Source organism: Phyllostomus hastatus, unplaced genomic scaffold, assembly GCF_019186645.2.
Source record: "Phyllostomus hastatus isolate PE091 unplaced genomic scaffold, TTU_PhHast_1.1 phas_scaffold_21, whole genome shotgun sequence".
NCBI classification, from domain to species: Eukaryota; Metazoa; Chordata; class Mammalia; order Chiroptera; family Phyllostomidae; genus Phyllostomus; species Phyllostomus hastatus.
Genome location: NW_025334017.1, coordinates 12,630,249 through 12,652,300, shown reverse-complemented (window position 1 = coordinate 12,652,300; position 22,052 = coordinate 12,630,249). Strand labels below are relative to the sequence as shown.

Below are 22,052 nucleotides of genomic sequence, written 5' to 3'. Positions count from 1 at the left end.
TATTATTCTGGCAAATAATATACCAGCTTTCTCTCAAAAGATCAAACCCTAAATCTGTATTTTTAAAAAACCATACAAGAGTTTATGTTTCAGAGCTCTGATAAAGAAGAGCTGATTATGGTATGATGATTAAATTTTGATTTTGCAAAAGGAAGAAAGGGAAGGCTCTATCTACTTTATATTAAAAAACAGAACTTATAAAAAACAAACTTGTAAAAAACCAGAACTTTACTTCACACAGTATTGGAGGCTGGTAAGTCCAAGATCAAGGCACCTATAGACTCTGTGTGCTGTCTGGTGAGGGCCCACTTCCTGATTCAGGGAAACCCATCTTCCTGTGGTATCCTCACACTGCAGAAAAGGCAATGAATGAAACCCTCAGCGGTCTCTTTTATAAGGGCACTGTTCCCATTCATGAGAGCCTCACCTTTGAGAGATAACCAAATCTCTCTAAGGTCCCACCTCCAAATACCATCACATCAGGGACTGAAGGAATAGGTTTCAATATATGAATTTGAGAAGACACACACATTCAGTGTATAGCAGCTTCCAATTACTTCTACCTTTAATTGTAGTTACTGACCTGCTCTAAGGCTTAGTTTCTTCATCTAAAAATGGAGATAAACAAACATCTCACAAAGTAGTTATACAATTTTAAACAAATTAATGCAGATAGAGCTAAAGCATTTCAATGGTTATGGCCAGGGTATCTGCTCTCCAGGGGAATAGAGTCTAGAAGAACTGCTAACCATTCCCAACCAGTTTCCCCTTTTTGTCATCTATCAAGATCTATAGCAGTGAACCTCAAGCAGGCTCTAGAGGGGTTTGTACTGCATAATCTGCCAGATGAGAATTCCTGCGTTGGATGGACACATACACAAATAAGTTTGAACAGAGCAGTGCAGAGATGTTAAGGTTGTGAGTATGACATCCTTGATCCAGGGTTGAAGCAGACAGAGGTGTCCAGGATGATCCCCAGATTCCTAGATTATTTGTCTGAGAGAAATAGTGATGGTATTCTATAGATGAAGTTTCCGCTGTCGGTTGGGGCAACTGGCCAGAAGAGTGAGCTGGAAAGAGAAGATTTGGGGTGGAAAAGACTGCAGACAAAATTAGAGGCAGGGAGTATCCACTCATCCTATGACCCACTGGAAATGTAATCTAGTGAGACAAACACACGAAAGCATTATTGATTTCCCCCAAGTTGGTCACTAACATGGTCTTAAGTGGTGAAACCACAGGACAAGACGAGGGTAAAGCAACAGCAGGTCTCAGTACCGCTCTCTCTCCTGTTATTGTTCTTGGTCTGAGGATCTTCCAGGCTGGCATATTTTTGTCCCTTCCTTCTAGAACGGTAGACTCTACATAGATATTTCTCAACTTTTATGGTCTTCAAGTAAAGATATTTGCTAATTCTTGATTACTTTTTCTTGACCACATTTGAAATTTATTTCATTTTGACAATATACCTTTCATATTTCTTCTTTGATTAAAGAATCACTCCAGAAATTCTCTTTTAAAACTTGCCTGCTTCCTTAGTACTGGAATGCAAATACTTTCTTAATAAACATTAAAGAACTGAAATTTAAGCTGAACTGAAAATTAAACACTGAAATTTAAGAGGGAAATGAATGATAAGTTCCAGAAATTCAGATTTAAGTAAAATACAGCCAACTGATTCATGATTCTTAAGAAATACAAATAATTTTTTATAGTTGTGACATTATAGAAATATATTTACTTACAAATTACTCAGCTTCCCTTTTTCGCCAAAAGCTTCTGTTAATTCTAAATCAAAATACCTCAACATGCTAAACAAATTAACTGGAAATTAAGAATATTAATTCTGTCTCTAATTTATAAGATTCATGTGATTTATAAGCTTTGTTTTGGAAACTGTACAAATCATAATAAGCAAACTAAACAAAGTGCAGAAAACTCATGAGTTCCTGTATTCTGGCAAATAATATACCAGCTTTCTCTCAAAAGATCAAACCCTAAATCTGTATTTTTAAAAAACCATACAAGAGGTTATATTTTAGAGCTCTGATAAAGAAGAGCTGATTATGGTATGATAATTAAATTTTGATTTTGCAAAAGGAAGAAAGGGAGGGCTCTATCTACTTTATATTAAAATATGTAAAGCCATAATACTAAAACCCAAATATTGCACAAGTCAAGGGAGGCTAATGCTCCACTGCCTGGATGGAAAAGTTGTTAAGTGAGCAGACCCCGAATCAGGGCCACCTGGGTTGAGCACAATTCTGGTTCCTTGGCTTAAAAATTGAGGGATGCAAGGCAAGTTACCACACCTCCCTAAATTATAGTCTCCCCATCTATATGTTGCATAATAATTGAGACCTGATTTTTTTTTGTTTATTCATGTATACATTTTAAGAATACTTAATTGTGGTAAGATTTTAGGAGATGCCTGGTTAAGTGGCAAATACACTTTTTCTAGTATGTATTAAGAGCTCTAAAATAGTTCAAACTCTTTGACCCTTTTAGGAATGTAGCCTAGGAAAACACCACGACACTAATGATTTTGTGCACAGTTGTCTCCAAAGCATTACTTAAAAGCCCCAAATCTCTGAAGCAACCAAAAGCAGTGTTTCCCAGCCCTTTCCACACCAAAACTAACACAGAAAATGGTAATATTTGGACAACACACAGTGGAGCTTCAGATAAACTGTTTGCAGCAGAGTGAGAACCAAACCAGTTACCCTGAGTGATGAAATGCCTGGATCCCAAAACACCTGTCACCAACTCATGGCAATCAGTAGCCTGGGCCAAACTGGCTGGGAATATCCGACCTAAAAATCTAACATTAATTTGAATGTGACAACTCTGTATTATGGTTTACCACTAAAATAGAAGTCTTAAACTTTAAAAACATAAGAGGACATTTGATCTAATAAATACAAAAACAAATAAAGCTACAATAATATGCAGATTTTAAAATTAGGTTTACAAAGGATTTTATGTGAAACAATTGTCATTATGTGATTTAAAGTAAAGAAAATCAGAATGTAAAGCTGCTTATGAACTATAACCCTACATTTAAATTACAGAATGGCATATTTACAGACATAGTTGCATAAGAATACTGGAAGAATAAAACTGGAAAAAATAAAACTGCAACAGAGAAAATAAAAAGTTATACCAAGTTGTAGTTTAAATATCTTGCACACGTAATGTTGATATTGAGGTTTATATTTTATTAACATTTAAAAATCTCTAAAAATCCAATGATGCATGTAAAAGGGGAAAAAAAGAGCTTGCTATCTTAAAAAGAGATGGTCATTTGCTATGACCCAATAGTCAACATCTTTTCAAATAGAGCTCCTAAAATAATTTTTCCCTAATGATTTTTTAAATATGCATTATTTAAGTCAACATAATAACAGGAATATATAATGTATTTTGTCAGTTTGAGTCAGTACATTTCTCAGAATCAGACTATATATATGTGACCACTTTTTATAATATGTATAAATATGACCTTGATTAGATTAATGTGGTTGAGAGGGAAAGGAAGCCCACAAACGATTAAGCCTCTGTAGGAAAACACTTTGTATTCAATTATTTTAAAGTAGTCTACGAGATTTACTTAGCTGAAGATGAACAGTAAGGGAAAACCTTTTTGTGGAGCTCTTAATGTTTTCCCATCCCCGTGAAGGGATTGGATATTATTAATGTGTTTCACACACAGATGATGGGCCATCCTAGCACTCACCAGCACAGTTCATAATCTGAGTGTTACAAGGTTTCTGCCTCACTATACACACATAATCCACATTGTTTTTCCTTTCCTTCAGTCTATTTACATCACAAATACAATTTGTGGTAGCTGACAATCACTTTAATAAAGAATTAGCAATAAATTCAAAATTCTAAAAACATCAAGATACATTTTTTCTTTTGAGCAACATATTTATGAGAACTAATGGACTTCATGAGTTGGGACAGTGTGCTGTCCTACATCTTCTTGGCTGTTACCTGCTTAGCAACTCGCTGCTCTTGTTGTACATCAGTGCATATTAAGCCACTTTTCCTTCCAATTATCTTAAAAATAAAATGCAGAATTTAACTGATCTTAAGCAATATTGTCCTAATTTAACTAATGGAGAAACAGTGACCTTGTATAATGAGACTAATGAGTTACAAAAGCTACAGTAAGTGATTTAACCTTTATTATGTCATACTCAGTCATCACAAGTCATTTTTTCCATGCAAATGTGACATTTAGAAGTTACATTTTTAAAATTCACAGAAGTTCTAAAAAATAATATTTGCATAGGTTTGGGCAAGTATTTCCACCCTCAATGTGTTGGAAATCAACAGACCTAAAATGTCAAAAGGAAAAATCCCACTAGATCCCAAAATTTGGTTAGATAACTTGCCTACTACAGCACTTGGCTTTAAGTAGTTTTATTGGCATTCGAGATCTGTGAGTGCTAAAAACCAAGCAAAACCCCACATACTGGAAGGAAAAAGAAATGGTAAAAATCTTTAGGGATGAAAATGTGTGCTAATTACTGTTCCCTGGCAGACAATTCATTGCTGCCATTAGCTGCCAGTAATTTGCTGGCACTGTATTTTATGAGACAAAATTCACCATAATAACTTGTGTTTGATGAGATGATAATGAACATTAATTTTTGTTTTCACTTCACAAGAGTGTTAGTTAAAATATGTTTTGTCTGAATTCCATAAATGCCAGCTATGTTTTTTTCACACTGAATATATAATGCAAAAGAATTGTAACTGGTTCATTAACCTATTCATTCAACATTGCTTCCACTGACCAGCTATTTAAATCACTATATGTGGAATTATAAATGCTCTAAAATATTTGCAAAAATTTACTTACCCTTATGTTTCATATCCAAGTATCCAAATTATACTTGGATATGAAAGATAATATCAAAGATGTTTTGCTGGAAATAGTTAAAATGTAAGGATGATAAAACAGTTGAAATTTTCTTAAGGGGAGAGTTATGTGTAGGGAGAAACAATATTAGTAAGATACAAGGTAGAAAACAGGGTTACTGAAATTCATAGTTAAAGAAATAGTCTAAAGGTCCACTAAGGTTCATACCCCATTTTATATGGGAAATCTATGGGTACAATTTTTTTATGCTTGTCAAATCTCAGTGATAATTTTGTAATGTCATATCTTTTAAATGTGTAAGCCTTTTTCAGCATGGCAGAAGAGTTAAAAAGCTGAGAAAGAAGACATGGAATAAAAGAAATAAACCTTCAAGGGGATACACTGTTTGGTTTAAAAGTAGTATGCAGATTTCTAGAATAGAGCAATAAAAGGCATTGTACAACCTGTACATTACGAAAAGTCATAAGATTTCAGCAGATTATGAAATTTTCCTTAAGTCCCAGCAATCAGAGGTCATGTGCAGGGAAATTCCTCTTTGAACATAATACCCAAAAGCATGCAGGATCTTTTTCATAAGGATTCCACTGTACTGTAAACTGATAATATGATAGGGAAAAAGAAATACTGGTGGAATATTGCTGACCTATATACTTTATTGGCTGAATGAAATTTGTAAAAATTAACAGAAGGCAATCCACCTAACTCTTTTCAGTCACAAGAAATTAATTTAGGAACAATATCCTTTGTATTGAAACACTTTCCTGCATTTGTGCATTTTCTGCATTTCATGCATTAATGGATATGCACATCAATGTTCCTTTATCCTCATGGCTTCAAATTATAGTTGTTATCAAATGAGTATTATATTTACATCTAACCCAATTTTGTACTTTTTACAGTTTATATTCATGGGCTATTAGACAAATGTGGTATGTATGGGAAATTCCAAATTTAGACAATTGGGTCTGAAACTTTACTACTTGTGAGTGGAAGTAGAAAGAGTTAGCAAAAAGTGAAGAAGAAGAAAAAAAAAGAAAGCCATTCATATGTTCCTAGAACATCAATAAATAAAATGTTTTGTTTAGTTACTAATCAGCAAAGTACAACATTAGTCAAGCTTAAAAGTCATTAAAGCTTACTGCTAATTCAGCCAAGTACACACATATTAAGATGATTCTGGAATCACTTGTCTAACTTTTGGATCTGGTTTGCCACAGGAAAATATTCCGAGACTTATATTTCCCTTTTCACTTTTCTTCTGAGGACTCTTTCAGTTTTAAGATCCTCTTCTTGCCATGCTGGCCTGGTTTCTTGGACTTCTCCAAATGTGAAGGACCCAAGCAAGATGAGTATTTCATGCTCCGAACTTACTCATAGCTTCTTCTCGTAAAAATCTATCTCCTTTGACCCAATCCCTCAAACTTCTACTTTTTTCACTATGTAATTAACCTAATAAATAATTCCACCTTTAATACAGGCTACTGATAATGTCATCCTTTTTACCCTTTCTATATCACATGTTCAACTGAACAGTGGCCTCAGTGCCTTAATAATGGTGTGGACCCTGACAAGTTCTATGAAAGAGAAGCAGGGCACTGGGAAATGTGAGTTTTAGTTCTTCCCCATTTCTGGGACCCAGCAGCTCAGTATACTCACCTCCAACTTAGAGTACTACTTACTTCACAGAGAGGTTGTCAAGCCTAAACTATGAATCATAGGGATTACAAAATTCAGAGACAATTGACATTAACTATGTGAAAATGCTTAACAATTAAAAAGTGTCATGTAATATCATTATCATTATTACTACTATCATTTTAGTTAGTTGTATATATCTCCCCAAATAAATAAACCTCCTCAGAAAGCAAATGTAAAATAACTCTTCAGTATCTCCAGGCATTTTAGAAAACCTTTCCCTAAAGGGGTCCTTCTTTTCCTTTCTTTTCTACTTTAACTAATGATGACCAATTACATAAAGTCTTAAAAGAGTCAGCTTATTATGGGCTAGTCAGTGCCCAATAAATAAAATAAATAGCTCATTTACTTTTATGTTTATTTTTTTATTGCTGTTTATTTTTTTATTGCTGAAAATGAGGACTGTAGTCCTCATTTTCCCCCATTACTCTCCCCCTGCACTACCCACCCCCACTTCCTACATTTAATCCTCCCCCCAGTTGTCTTTGTCCACAGACTCGTTACACATGCTCCTTGATGACTCTTCCACTTCTTTCCCTCATTATTACTCGTTATACTCTCCTTCCCCCTTCCCCCTTCCCCCTCCTGTCTGGTCACTGTCAGTTTGTTCCTTGTTTCCATGTCTCTGGTTCTATTTTGCTCGCTTGTTTGTTTTGATGATTAGGTTCCACTTATAGGTGAGATCATATGGTCATTTACAAAGGAAAAAGAAAAAAGTCACATCTTGAATGTCAAATATCTTTCTTAATCATCTTCTCATTTTCCCATTATGTTCATATGTTTGTTTAACAGAAAGGAATATAGAATTTTTTTTTAATTTTTTATTTTTAGAGAGGGAAGGGAGGGGGAGAGAGAGAGAGAAACATCAATGTGCAGTTGCTGGGGGTCATGGCCTGCAACCCAGTCATGTACCCTGTCTGGGAATTGAACCTGCAAACACTTTGGTTCGCAGCCCACACTCAATCCACTGAGCTACGCCAGCCAGGGCTGGAATATAGAATTTTTAAGAGTAAGAATGCCATAGGAATTATGAAATTAAAATATTGATATAACTTTATGGATCATTGATCTTGAAAAAATATTTACTACATCTATGAACTAAAAAGGTTATAATCAGTATTTGCTGCTTGGTATTTCCTTCCAAAGATTTTCCTATTGGTGGTTCATTTTTAAAAGCATATTTATCTGACAAATCTAGCTTTAATCTTCACAGCTGTGGACATGTTAAGAAACATTCCAGAACACAGGAGGAACAGAAGAGGGAAATTCCAAAAGAATGACTTGCTCATTAGGGGGACCATAAATATCTAAATGTTGCCTTTACCTCACTCAAATATTCACAAAGTATATTAAACACAGGTGAACCACTGGAGAAAAGTTTCTGAAATTCTACTATCCACTTATTAATATCAAATATCCAACATGGGAACTTAGCAAATTGAGACAGTGGGTGTTGAAATTACTCTAAATGGTTTTCAGCATTTGTGGCATGTTTATAATGTTACAGTATGTACTGCAGTATATGCATATAGTGTTGCAGCATATTTCCTGAAAATGTGTTTTGAAATATTTTGCATTTCCTACAGTGATAAAGAAAAAAGTTCTGTTTTGTTCCAATTCTCCATTCTTATCTAGATCCTAAGAAATATTACAGAAGTATATTTTGCATCTAAAATATCATCAATCTGACATAAATTTTTAAAAATCCATGTTTTCTTTATAATAAAAACAGCTACCACATAGAAATTATGTTCAGGATCCTGATATTAATTTATAAGTGTACTGCTCATATTCCACATTTTTCCAAAAAGAATTAAAAGGTAATTTTGACATTAAATAAAATTGTAGAAATTTCAAGAATTCAAAATCTAATCATTGATGAAGGAAAAGAAGTAAAATTAGAACAAATTTCTGCATATGAGAGCATTGTGTGAAATAAAAAAAAGAATATAAAAAGGATATAACGAGAAAACAAAAATCTTATGAGTTAATTTGTAATTACTCAAGAAAAGTAAGACCAATAAAAACAATTTTTACCCCACTTAGGCACTTTGGGTTGTTAGGTATTATTAAGTAAACCAAGTACTATGAACAGAATATATCTGAATTTTAAAAAGTGATTAGAAAAAGAATTTAACTGTATCCTGTTAGATATGAGGGAGATATGTGGGCTTTGGTGGAATTTACAGATGATAAAACAAATCTTTGCAAAAAGTGATGAATGAAAGATTATCATATGAGTTTATGAAGACATACTGAAGTTTATAAATGCCAGAAAGTTCCTTTAAAAAACATTAATACAAACTCTGCTCATACTCCAAAGGTGATAGTTACATCAAGTACATACCCCATTACAGTCTCTGATGTGGAAACATTATTTGGAACCCTGGTTTGGTTATGGCATAATCCGCACGCTACAGGGGACTTGGCAAACAAGACTATGTCCAGCGAAAGAATCAAAGGTGCCAAATATTTTCAAACTACACAATACAAGAATTGGTTAAAAGAACAAATTGTGTTTTGACTGAAAAGAAAGTCTCAAACAACGCATGCTAACTGCTTCTAACGTGTGGAGATCAGTTAAGAGAAAAAAGGATAGGACTCAGGCTATTACCTGAGAAACAGAACTAAGACCAACGGTTACAAGGGGTTGTGAGGAATATAAGAAAATGTCTAACAAATAGAAATAAACTTCTAAAAGAAACAGAAAAACACTGTGAATATCAGGGATGTGCAGCAGAAGGAAAATTGACTAGTGCTCAACTCCTGACCTCATCTCTCTTTTAGTTTTGGGACCTTGGTTCTGTTACTAAGCTTCTCTGCCTTTGTTTCCTTATCTATAAAATGGATGTCCTTACCTTGGACGAAAGTGGGTAAGCCCTCAGAATACTGAGGCAAGGGAAGGGAAAGGCTGAACTAGATGGCTGCCATGGTTCTTTCTATTTCTAAGGCTCTACCATTTTATAATAAAAGAAGAAATATTTTTCATCTTAGATGAGAAATTATTGATAAAAATTTCACTTATTCAGTATATATGTACTGTGTATCTACTATGTGTAGGCACTTTTCTAGGGATACAAATGTGAAAAAATGCACAATAATTCTTGGATTCATAGACCTTATATTGTGTGGGAGGAGACAAACCATAAGCAAAACAAGTATATTCCATAGTATATTAGAAGGTGATAAGTACTACATAAAAAAATAAAGAAAACAAATGTGAAGTTTTACATAGGGTCAGGAAAACTTCAATGAGAAAGTGACATATAAACCAAGATACATTAATTTCATCAGCAATTTTAAAATTAATTGTATTATGCAATCCATTGGAAACCAAACCCTGTGATCCAAGTAATGCATCAAATACTGTAATCTCATCAAAGAATATTATGGGCTGAAATATGTCCCTCCAAAATTCATATGTTGACATCCTAACTTCCACTTATTCATAATGTAACTGTGTTTGGAGACAAGGTTTTTAAAGAGGTAATTAAGTTAAATGAGATCATTAGGTTGGGTCTTAATCCAATATGACTAGTGTTCTTAAAAGAAGCGATTAGGACACAGACTTGGACAGAAAATTCAGGGAGAAGACAACCATCAGCAAGCCTAGAGGCCTCAGGGGAAACCACCTCTGCTAACACTTGGAACTCAGACTTGCACCTCCAGGATTGTAAGGCAGTAGATTTCTGATGCTTAAGCCACCCAGGCTGTGGTGGTTTGACGTGGCAGTCCCAGCAAACTAACACAGAGAATATTGCAATACAGAGACCTAGTTTAAATATTAAGTTTAGGATAATGCACGATTGCATAGTCATTTTTATAACAACTTAGAATCTTCATAAACTTGATATTTAGAATTTCTACATGTATTCTTTTGACATACTGCATTGAAATTTTTTTTAATTTTTATTTGTTGACTTGGGAGGGGGGATTTGGAGGAAGAGAGACAGAGAGAGACATCGTTTTGTTTTTCCACTTATTTATTCATTCATTGGTCATTTCTCATACATACCCTGATGGGGAATCGAACCTGCAACCTTCGCCTATCAGAACAATACTTTAACCAAATGAGCTAAGTGACCAGGGCTTTTGGACTGAATATCTTAAACCTACTGGTTTCCCCCCAAATGCTCTATTGAAAAGATATCATTAAATATATATATATCACAAGGACTTTACAACTAATAATGACTAGCTTAAGTTGTATGTAAACTTTCAGGATATGCAAAACATTTGTTTTTCTATCAAGATAGGTATAGGTAAACCTATTGAAGTTTAAGATGGCAACTCAATCTTACAGAATGTTCATGTACACAGGCAAACAGGTACTGTTATCAGAATTTAGTTTTTCCCACCTCATTCGAATACTTGTCCTAATTACTGACAGAGGGGTTAGCACAGCCTTGCTGCGCACCCGTTATCAGCTGGCCCCCTGCCCATATAAGCACTCTGCATGGCTATGAGGGAAACATCGAGTATACATTTAAAATGTTCTTCAACTTAAAGAATATTGTTTCCTATTCTTTCTATTTCTGTTAGATTTTCCTATTAGTGAAATAAATTAGTTTTCGAGATTAAAAAATAAGTGAATGAATATACTTACATGTCCCACTAACTTAGATGCTTTCTCAAATTCTTCACCCTCCTCCATTAGTGCTTCTTCAGTCCCAGGTAAAGAGTCTATTTTACCAAAAGAACAAATGACTTACCATCATATATTGCTTGGCTGTGATATATAAGCCTATTGTGATAAGGATATTGAAGTGACGGAACTGGTTGTTGAAAAATTACAGTGTTTGTGAGTTAAAATAAGAGTGTAAAATGTTTATTTAGCTTACAGAAAACCTATGAAAAATGTTAAGGACTTCTAACTTAGGAGGACACAATGAAGTCAGGAATGTGCAAGAGCTGCTGTTATCTTGGATAGGGCAAAGTTTCTTTCAGCATATTATTCAGCTAATTGTTGGAACTTATATTTAATGTCCTTTTTCCGGTTTGTAACTTTCTATTTCTTTGTTTTTACTATCAACTGTCTTCCTTTTCTTTTCTGGCCACACAAGTTAAACATCATTTTGTATTCTTTCTTTTATGTTTTTCTTTTAACTATTTTATTGTTTATGCTATATCCTAAGAATCCCAAAATATCAATTAAAAAATATATGCACCCCAATGTTCATATCAGTGTTATTTACAACAGCCAAGATTAATATTCTTTCTTTTAAATAGGATGGGGAATTATGAAAATTTTGGAGAAGAGTGTATATTATTAAATGATATTTTCCACTTTAATGTATCAAGCACAAAGTTGTGATTGCTTACCTTGAACAGACTGAGGAGTGCACGAGGAGTGACTTTCAAATATGTGAATTAAAGGATGGCAAGCCTTTCTCTGTCTTCTGACTTAAATTAATTTTAACAATAAGGAGTTATATGAGTTACAAAAAATTCTGCAATAAGGATAGTGACATAGAGTACCTAGAAATAGTCTGTCTTAATACCTTCTATTCAAATAAAAAACATTTTAAACCATTGGAGACTTCTAAAATTGATTTCTTATAATTATTAATATTTGAAAGAGTCATATAAATTCCGAAAAATTTTCCTTTGGATACACGTAAATATGGAGGTGGGCTTTTCTGTTGGACAAAATGTGCACTCTGGGAAGAAACTGAGAACATTGAGTCTGTGAAGCCCTAATGGCCGCCCGAGGCCAAGGAAACAATGGAAAGCTCAACATAAATCTATTATCACGGCTTTTGAATCAAGGATCTTCTTCTATCTCTCATAATTCAGATTTTTAAATTCAAGAATCCCAGGGCACTTAGCTTATCAAGATGTAAATGTAGGTTTCATTTTAGAACATGGAATTCTTTCCACCATAAAACTAACTGTGGGAGCACCACTACATTCTCAAGCTGTAAATAAATTAAGAAATTTTACCTCCCCACCCTACCAAACAGACAGACATTACAAAATAAAATTTTTATTGACAAAAATCTATACAGATGATGAGAATTAAACCAAGTTCAAAATATTAATACACTTACAAAGAATACTTGAACCCTTATTTACCAGTCATTAAGGGTGACAATAGACTCACCCTTAATGAGTGGTAAATAAGGGTTCAAGTATCCTTTTAAGTTAGGATGCATAAATTAGAATAATGTAAGTCCTCTAAGACCAAATTATAGTCTACTGAGCTATGAGTAAATACCAGTATAATTTTAGTATTTACTCAGTATTTTTCCTCTTTGATTTGTGTTCAAATTCTTATTTGGGTAGAGTATTGACTTAATAAATAATATTGAAATACTTTATTCTGCATTACAAAGCAAATTATTTCATCTATAGGAGAAGAAAACCCACCCTCTAGTGGATTTGCTGATTTTTTAAGGTTAGAAATACTATAACTTAGTTTTCAAGTTCTCAGTAAGTAATTTTAAAGAAGTATTATCATTCTGATTATTTTTTTAATGCATGTATGGATTAATCAGTTCATTCATCCATTTATCTGTGTATTTGTATATTCAATTTTCAACAAACACTGGATGTCAGACACTCTACTAGGTGCTTCAAAACAAGATGAACAAAATAATTTTTTATGAGTCTCTTTTACAGTCTGTTCTGTTCTTGCTTTGGTTGAATTCTTCTGCTTATTGGTACAATATCTAGAGGGATCCAAGATAGGATGAAGTCCATTCAGGGTAGTACAGGGCAGCTGTGAGGTCCTGCCAGGGCATTTTTGAATTTACATATCTAACCATATTGCAAGTTGTTATTTGAAAGAACTCTGCTAAATAGTTCAAATCTATAGAATATCAACATAACATGTTAGTAGAGACATGAGATATCATAAAAATAAAATCTTAGGTTCATGCTCAGAGCTCCATTTTTAAAAGTATTTTAGTACATTGCTGATTAACAATAACTGGTGGGTGCGTATGTATAAACTATTTTGCTCTGTTTACTTACTAACTTTCATAAATCTCCATCATTTTTAAAATACAGGCAATGAATTCTTTGAGCTTTTTAAAATCACATTGAGGAGAATATGAGTCTCTAAATTAGTCAAATATTAGAGTTCATCTTGTTTCTTCATTTTAGAAAAGAAGAAACGAAAACATAGAAAGATAATTTTGTCAAAATCTAAGTCTCTGGCAGCACTTGAACTAGGAACCTGTCCCTGTTGTAACTGGACATGCTGCTAGAAACCTAGAAATCTGTAGAGTTTACTACAATGTTTAGTTTATCCACCTTTCTCCTGACATTATTTTGACTTCTGCTATTTGTGTCACAATAGGCTTTTTATGCAAAAAATTATATATATTCATAGAAATATTTTTTAGTCTAATTCAATGCGGATACACAGCTGACATAAATAACACATCAGCACTTCACAGTAATAGTAATATTTTTAAATTATGGGATCTAGTTATTTTACTAACTTAATTGGAAAAGAATGTACTGAATCAGAAACTCCTATTTTCAGATTTGTGAATTAAGTCTACTAATATTTGAATGTGAAGAGTGCAGAATATAAGCAGTTTAAGAAAGGACCTTAAACTTACTGAACATATCTTTTCCCAGTGGATGCAAGAAAAATGTAATCAAGATATTACTAATGCATTGTTTAATTTTCCAAAAAATTTAAATCCATATAATTCTCAGTTATTATGAATATGATGGCTGAAAAGATGCAGATTTGTAGATTGGTGGATTGGGGTAGTTTTGAGAAAAATTTTTAAAATAATGGACTAGTTAAGTAATATCTGTCTTGTGTCAACAAATGGCCAGCTTGGAGTGTCATTTTGCTGCTGACACATTGCCCGACTTCTGCTTTCAGTGCTAAAGTTCTTGTCTGATGTCATTAGTACTATGAGATTTCAGTATATATAAACTATTATTATTTTTTATATTGTGCTACACTGGCTTTGGTTTATGTTTCCATCACAGTTTATTTTTAAATGTTCTTTAGCTAATATTTGACATATAAAAAGTATATACAAATTATATTTGTGTATAATATATAGTATGTTTATATTACAAAACATGATGAAATAAACACCTCAATCTACCACCTAACTTAAAAATTAGAACTTTCCAATAATCTTCACATACCCAGAGGCAACTTCCTTATCCCACTTCTTTGCTTCCCCCACTCACTGACAATAACCACCATTTTCAGTTTTTCATTTCCTTCTTTAAATATAGTTTCATCACGTATGTACATCTTCTTAAGAACATGTTACATAGATTTGCTAGTTTTGAGCTAAAAAATTGGCATCCTATGACCTGCTTTTGTTCAATCAATATTAAGCTTTTAGGATTTATTCAGCTGTGAGTTGCAACCTGCTACATGATTTGGGAGACCCAACTGCCTCTTGGATTGGTTACCTGAATTTAACTTTAGTGAGCGCGTGGGCCAAGGGTATCCAACCCACAGCCCAGGATGGCTATGAATACAGGCCAACACAAAATCGTAAATTTACTTAAAACCTTTTCTTTCCTCATCAGTTTTCATCAGTGTTTGTGTATTTAATGTGTGGCCCAAGGCAACTCTTCTTCTTCTAGTGTGGACCAGAGATGCCAAAAGGGTGGACACCCCCAGAAGGAAAACATATGTCTCTACAAATCAGGATTTTTCTCCTTTCAAATAAACAGTTGTTCATATTTATTAGCATTCCATTGGTTTTTATCCATCTTAGGTGTAGTTGAAATGCATTCAGTTTCCTACAGTGTAACGATTCTACAATGTATCCATTTTCCTCTCCTGGAGCCTGCTAAGAAGGGTGTTCAGGTGTCATGGTGTTACAGGGTGCAGCCAAGAGGGGGGACCCCAAATGGGCATTTGAAATGGGGTCCAGAACTTAAGGTGTCCAGGAGATTTTAAAATGTCTCCACCCGCCCCCGCCATGGTGTGGGTTGGGGGAAGGGACAAATGGAGCAGGGCCATTGAGAGCTGTTTTGCATAGCAACAGCCTTGCAGCTACCCTCTGGCATGGTCATTTAACATATGTATAGCCTTTGGCTAGTCGCTTATGTATGTTAAATAGCTGTGATCATCTCTGAGCCAGGGGAATGGAAGTAACTTCCCCACCAAGACGTAACTGGGGGCAGATCCCCCAAGCTACAGTGCGTGGGAGCTCGGAGAAGATTGGCTCCAGGACATGGGGCCACACCTGCCCAGACTCATGATGGCAGCCCAGTAAACCTGGAAGGATACGAGTTCTGGCATGTGAAGCTGAGTGTGGGAGGAGTCAGAAATGGGGCTGCAGAGGAAGATTGGCCGCGGGGATTTAAAACCCAGACTTGGCGGCCATTAGGGGAGAGAACCATGCGGCTTTAGCAGAATAGGGAGGACCTCAGCCATTGAGGGAGAACCGTGCTGCTTTAGGAGAGAGAACCACATGGCCTTGACAGAGTGGAGACTCCCGCAGCCCTGAGAGGGAGAACCACAAGGCCTGGACAGAGCGGGGACCCCCACAGCTTTAGAAGGGGAACTACCACCTGGTTTTAGCAGAGATCCCAGCGACTCAGCTGAGGGTGCCGGGAACCCAGGGAGGTCTCCCAGTCAAGATGGAGGACTAACTGGGAAGAACCAGGGACTGCCTGAGCCATGGACTTCTATTTCCTTTCCTGAGATACGGTACTCTGGACTGGGCAAAGGGGAAGGAAGGAAGGACTGTGTGTGTTTGTGGGTGTTTTAAGGGACTTTAGGATTTTTGATAAAGACATTAAGTCACTACTTTAAGTTAGTATAGCATTAAATAAACATTTCCTTTCCTTTTCACGAATCTCTGGCATTGAGAGACGTCTTTCCTCTGGTGGCAGACATAACGGACCCGGGGCCTTCTTTCAATAATAGTATATTGTCTCAGGCCCCCCTTGTGTTCTGTAACAATGGCACAGGTCTTGTTTCTCTAAGAGATCTTTCTAAAAGAGGAGTGTCGCGGTTTATGTCACAGAAATGCTCAAGAGTTTAAGATAATAGAACAATTTCCAAAATTGTTTATTTTCCATATGCAGTGCATGACTTTCCTTTCATCGTGTCTTCACCAGCACTGGGCTTTGCCAAATTTCTTAATGGCAAACAAAAGGTTGTAAAACCGCATCTCTCTGTGATCTTAATTTGCTTTTCCTTGATTATCAGAATAGTTAAGAAGCTTTCAAATGCTCATTGGCCACTGTGTTTCTTCTGTGTAATGCTAACTCATACCTGTTGCTTATTTTCCTATTGGTTTGTTGAGCTTTTCTTTATTAAATTGTAGGTGTTCTTTATGTATTCTGAATATTAATATTTGATCAGTGACAAATATATTTTCTTATTTTGTGGCTTACCTATTCACTTTTTGTGGCATCCTTTGATGAATGGAAGTTCTTAACTTTCTATAGGGACTTCGTTTTAATCTTTCTCTCTTATAGTTAAAAGTTTTTCCACCTGTTTAAGATGCCCTCCTTTATCCAGATATAAAAATATATATATTTTTATAGTTTCTCTTTTAATATACAAGCTATATGTCCAACTGATTCCTGCTGGAACGCCAAATGATAAAACGATAATAATGGACCTTGGATGCCATTGTAGTGGCATTACATGTACTTATCATTTATTCAGCAAACATTTTAAAGTGCCCCACCAAGAACTCAGTATGCTAAATTAAGGAGTTTGAATTTTGTCCTATAAAAAATGTTGGGAACTGCCCTGACTGGTATCAGAGGCTGAAACCCCCGCCTAGGCTAAGGCTAAGGGAACACCCTTGGAACCGTTAGCCAGCAAGGAGACAAAAGCTTATCTCCCTGGCAGGAATGCTGCTTCTGCTGCTTTATTCATAACTAAACCCCAAAAAGCTTGGTCGGTTAGCCAAAGACAGGCAAGGTTCCCCCAAGGGGGGAACGACCTAAGACAGGCACGATCACTTTGGGAGGCCCCCCAAAAGAAGGACTTGGGGGCTGCAGCAAAAGGGGGTGATGGACCCTGGCTCCTCGGCTTTGACAAAGCCTGAGTTCTCGTCATCTGGGAGAAAATCTCCTTATCTCTTGGTTGCCTTAGTTCCCTTGCTCCACCTAAGCCTGAAACAATGACAGGGTGGTGCAGCTCTGTGCTGAAAAGGGCAGGGTGGATTCCCCGGGTGATCAGGCCTAAGAAAGAATATGTAGATTACTGTGAAACCTTCTTTGTTTAGAATGCTCTCAGGTGAATGAGAGGGGTCCAAGGAGGAAGTTAGTTTGTTCCTCGAAGTCTTACAGCTCTTTGACACTGACTCAAAATAGACCGGCAGAGTTCCTTGTTTTCTATGGTTCCTTACTTCCCCTAATGAGTACTGTACTTTACCTGAATTATATGCAAAATGAGCCCAATATAAGCAGGTATGGACGGTGAATCGGCGCGCTCCCCACTAGGGGGAGTGGCCATTTCGTCCCTACTTCTCCACAGAAACTAGTTTGTCTCTGTGCATGTTTTTTCTCACGTGTTTTCGGTGAGCCATCCACAGTGTTCCTTGGTCACTGCTGGCCGGTGACCCACGCATCAGAAAAATGGGGGGTGAAGTAAGCAGCTTTGCTTTTAGAAATATAATGAACTAAAGCGAGGTGAGACAGTATGAAGAGACTTTCTTCAGGGCTGTTACACTAGACAGGGAAAGGGAACAATCATACAGACCAGGCAGCATTGGGGAAAATGAAGAGGAGGCTGACTTAGAGAGGAAGTTCTGAAGTGACAGTGACATAATCTGAGAACAATTTAATATAAGGATGAGAGAGGGAGCAAAATCAAGTATCGTATGGACCCTTCTGCCTAGGAAGAGTGAGAAATGTATAGGGCCCGTCAGAAGTAAGTCCTGCTTAAGTATGGTTGGTAGGGTAATAATATGGGTATGATAATTTATAGTTTTATTTTAAACATTTCACCTAAAATGTCATATGGTGTGCTTGAGTGTGATATTGTTATGCTATAGAATTATATGCTTTATGATTTTGTAATAAAAGACTTTGTAATAAAAAGGGGCACTATTTGTGCTGGAGTCTGTATGATGTGAAAATGGGAATAGGCAACATAAAGTCCCAAAAAGAAGTTGAAATTAGTGACAAAATTTTGGGAGCAGCCAACACATAGTTGACCTTTCTGTACCTTAAACAGGCACAGACATTAAGAGGCCGCTCCTCTGAATCCACATTCATTTCCCCTAAACCTCCTGATATACAGCCTGAAGGAGTGGCAGACATGTGACAGGAGGCTGACATTGTTGGATTTAAAACTTACTAGAAGAATCCAGGATTATTTCATCTGGAGAATGAAGTATTTGTGATGTCTCATCTGTTCTTTCTGCCAGGTTGTCTCCTTGAAGCCTAAATAATTAAAATATAATTAGAAATAATTAGAAATGTAAACTACACACGGTAGGGGATGTGACTATTAACTTCTAGACTCTAAAATCAGACATGCTTCTTCAAAATAGAAATAAAAGTGTACCAATGCCTTTGTGATATGGTGTTTTTGCTTTTCTAACCTTGAAAAGTCAACTTTTTTCTCTTCTGTATGAAGGAAGGTTAGTTTAGGTAAAACTGCTTTCTTCTTAGCCTGACTGGAAAGGAAGGTTTAGAGGCAAATGTCTCACTACAACTACAACAAGGAAGTGCATGGAAGAAAAAGAGTCTCACACAGCATGTTCACCTGTTTCCTGGGTCCAGGGGCAGGAGAAGATTGCCATTCTACGCGGAGGGTTACCAAACACAATTCTCCAAATGGACCAAACCTGAGCTTTGAGGCCTGTGGCTCAAGATAAGTCTCAATAGTGGAAGTAAAGATTCCTAACACGTGTGACTGCCTGGGGTTCTTGGAACACTGGATCTTCTTTAGCAGAGAAGGGCTGTATGGGTACTTTTATAACTATATTTCCAAGCCTCTGTATCCACATCTCTATGGTGAAAAAAATAGACTAGCAAAATCCAATTCAAAGAGCCTGGGTGTATATTATACTGTGAAACTACTCTATCGAAGACAATAGAGCTCATCAATAAATGTTTGGAACTCTGTCTTAAAAACAGAAGGATAAGGTTTTTGGTAGAGGATGTTGCATCAAACCATCCAGAGATTAGAGTTTTTTCTGTTCCTTTACCCTTCTCTTGCATTTATCTGACAGCAGTACCTCATTAAAGAATATTAACAAATGCATAAAATACAGCATTAACATTTTTAAAATTCAAATATAATTCATAACTGTACAATGCTCAGAAGTTAAATTTTTCAACTATTTTACCTTTGTTTTTATATTCCCCAGTGGAATCACATAATAGTTTGACTTCTGCACATTCAAAAATATGCACGTATCTTTCTTTAACTTATGTGCAATTATAAATATTGTAAATTATATTTTCACTTGTATTCCTATATTCTACATGTTTCTGTACATACTATACATTTATACTTACATATTATCTTCTATATACAAAACCATATGTACTTTATTATATAAGTTAATCAAAGAATTTTCAAGGGTAAATTTCTGACAGTTATAACACTTTTTGATCAAATATATATTTTTTATACTTTTAAAAATTTTTCAATTACACTTTAGATTTAATATTATTCTGCATTAGGTTCATATGTATAGCAAAGTAGTTAGAAAATAATGTACTTTACAGAGGGGTAGCCACATGGTCCCATACCTACTTATCTCAATATTATTGTCTATATTCCCTATGCTGTAATCTGTATCTCTGGCTATTCTGTAACTATCAATTTGTACTACTTAATCCCTTCTCCCTTTTCACCCAGCCCTCCACCCCTGCCTTCTCATAGCTGTCAGTCTGTTCTCTGTATCTGTGAGGCTGTTTCTATTGTTTGTTCCTTTATTTTGTTCACTAGAGGTCACATATGAGTGAAATCATATGGTATGTGTCTTTCTCTGACTGGCTGATTTCACGTATAATAATCTCTAGGTCCATCCATGCTGTCATAAAAGGTAAGATTTTCTTCTTCCCTCCCTCCCTCCCTCCCTCCCTTCCTTCCTTCCTTTCTCTTTTTATTTTTTTTTTAAAGCCAAGTAGTATTTCATTGTGTATGTACCACCACTTTTTAATCTACTCATCTGATGGGAAGTTGCGTTGTTTCCAAATCTTGGCTATTGTAAATAACACTGCAATGAACGTAAGGGTGCACATATTCTTTCAGAACAGTGTTTCTGGTTAACTTGGATATATTCCCAGATGGCCAATAGACATATGAAAAGATACTCAACATCACTAATCATCAGAGGAATACAATGCAAATGAAAACCACAATGAGATATCACCTCATACCTGTCAGAATGGCCATCAATAAATCAACCAACAATACGTGCTGGCAAGAATGTGGAGAAAAAGGAACCCTAATGCACTTACTAGAAGAATCCGGTGGGAATGCAGATTGGTGCAACCACTACAGAAAATAGTGTGGAGGTTTCTTATAAAATTCAAATGGATTTTATACTTCTAAGTTAAAATTTTACTTGAAGAAAACCCCACAAATTTTAAGTGAATAATTTAGCTACATCCTAAATGTGTTCATCTATTTCTTTATCTGTTTTACTTCTAATAATTAAAATAAGTATTTCACTAATCAGTAATATCAAATATCCTTTTTGTTTTTTCCCTAGGCCTACTTCATTAAAATTATCAAAGATAGAATGTATGTAGGTACATGAGATATTAAAAGGTGTAAGTCAAGCCTAGAGAGGTGGCTCAGTTGGTTGGAGCATCATCCCATACACCAAAGAGTTTGTGGGTTCAATCCCTGGTCAGGGCACACAGCTAGGTTGTGGGCTCAATACCTAGTTGGGGTGCATGTGGGAGGCAACCAAATAATGTTTCTCTCTCTCCCCCTTTCTCCCTTTTTCTTTCTCTAAACATATCCTCTGGTGAGGATTTAAAAAAAAGGTGTTAATTCAAAATTATTAAATTTAATACCTGTTTGGGTATTTAACATTAGGTTAAAAAACTAAATGGAAAATAAATCTCCAATGAAGGCAGAAAGAAGCAAGAAATAACAAATAAGTTGTAATTTATTTTGCTCACTGCAAGCTTCAGTAAAAAGAAATATTTGTTTAGCATTTATTAATATGCCCAGTAATAAGACAAATGTTGTAGAGATGTAAAGCAATTACAACTGTCCCTGATTTCACAGAAGTCACAATTTAGCTGAGTTGAAAAGACAAATGGCCATGAAAACAGCCCTGCAAATTGGGTGGCCCTGAATCTGGCTCATCCTCTCCCAAGCAGTGCCCTCCGGGCACCTTAAAAGTTGAGTTCACCGTGGCTTGGCACCAGCCCCACTGCAGAATGCCTCACAGCCCGCTCTCCTCGAGCGCTCTGCCAGTGGTTCCCAAGCTGCAATCCACACAGCACCACTTCTGTAAGAGGTTAATAGGCGCTGTACAAACAAGGGTGGTGTGGGCAAGTCCAGGAAATACAGCCTTAATAAAAG

At 35.7% G+C, this 22,052-nt stretch overlaps 1 protein-coding gene across 1 annotated transcript in view; it reads right to left on the bottom strand.

Annotated features, from left to right (window-relative positions):
- Positions 1-22,052, bottom strand: part of CUNH8orf34 (chromosome unknown C8orf34 homolog) — a 302,867-nt gene that overhangs the window by 65,179 nt on the left and 215,636 nt on the right. The window contains 2 exon segments of the mRNA XM_045861369.1: positions 11,196-11,272; positions 18,852-18,937. Coding sequence (XP_045717325.1) covers positions 11,196-11,272; positions 18,852-18,937 — 163 coding nt within the window.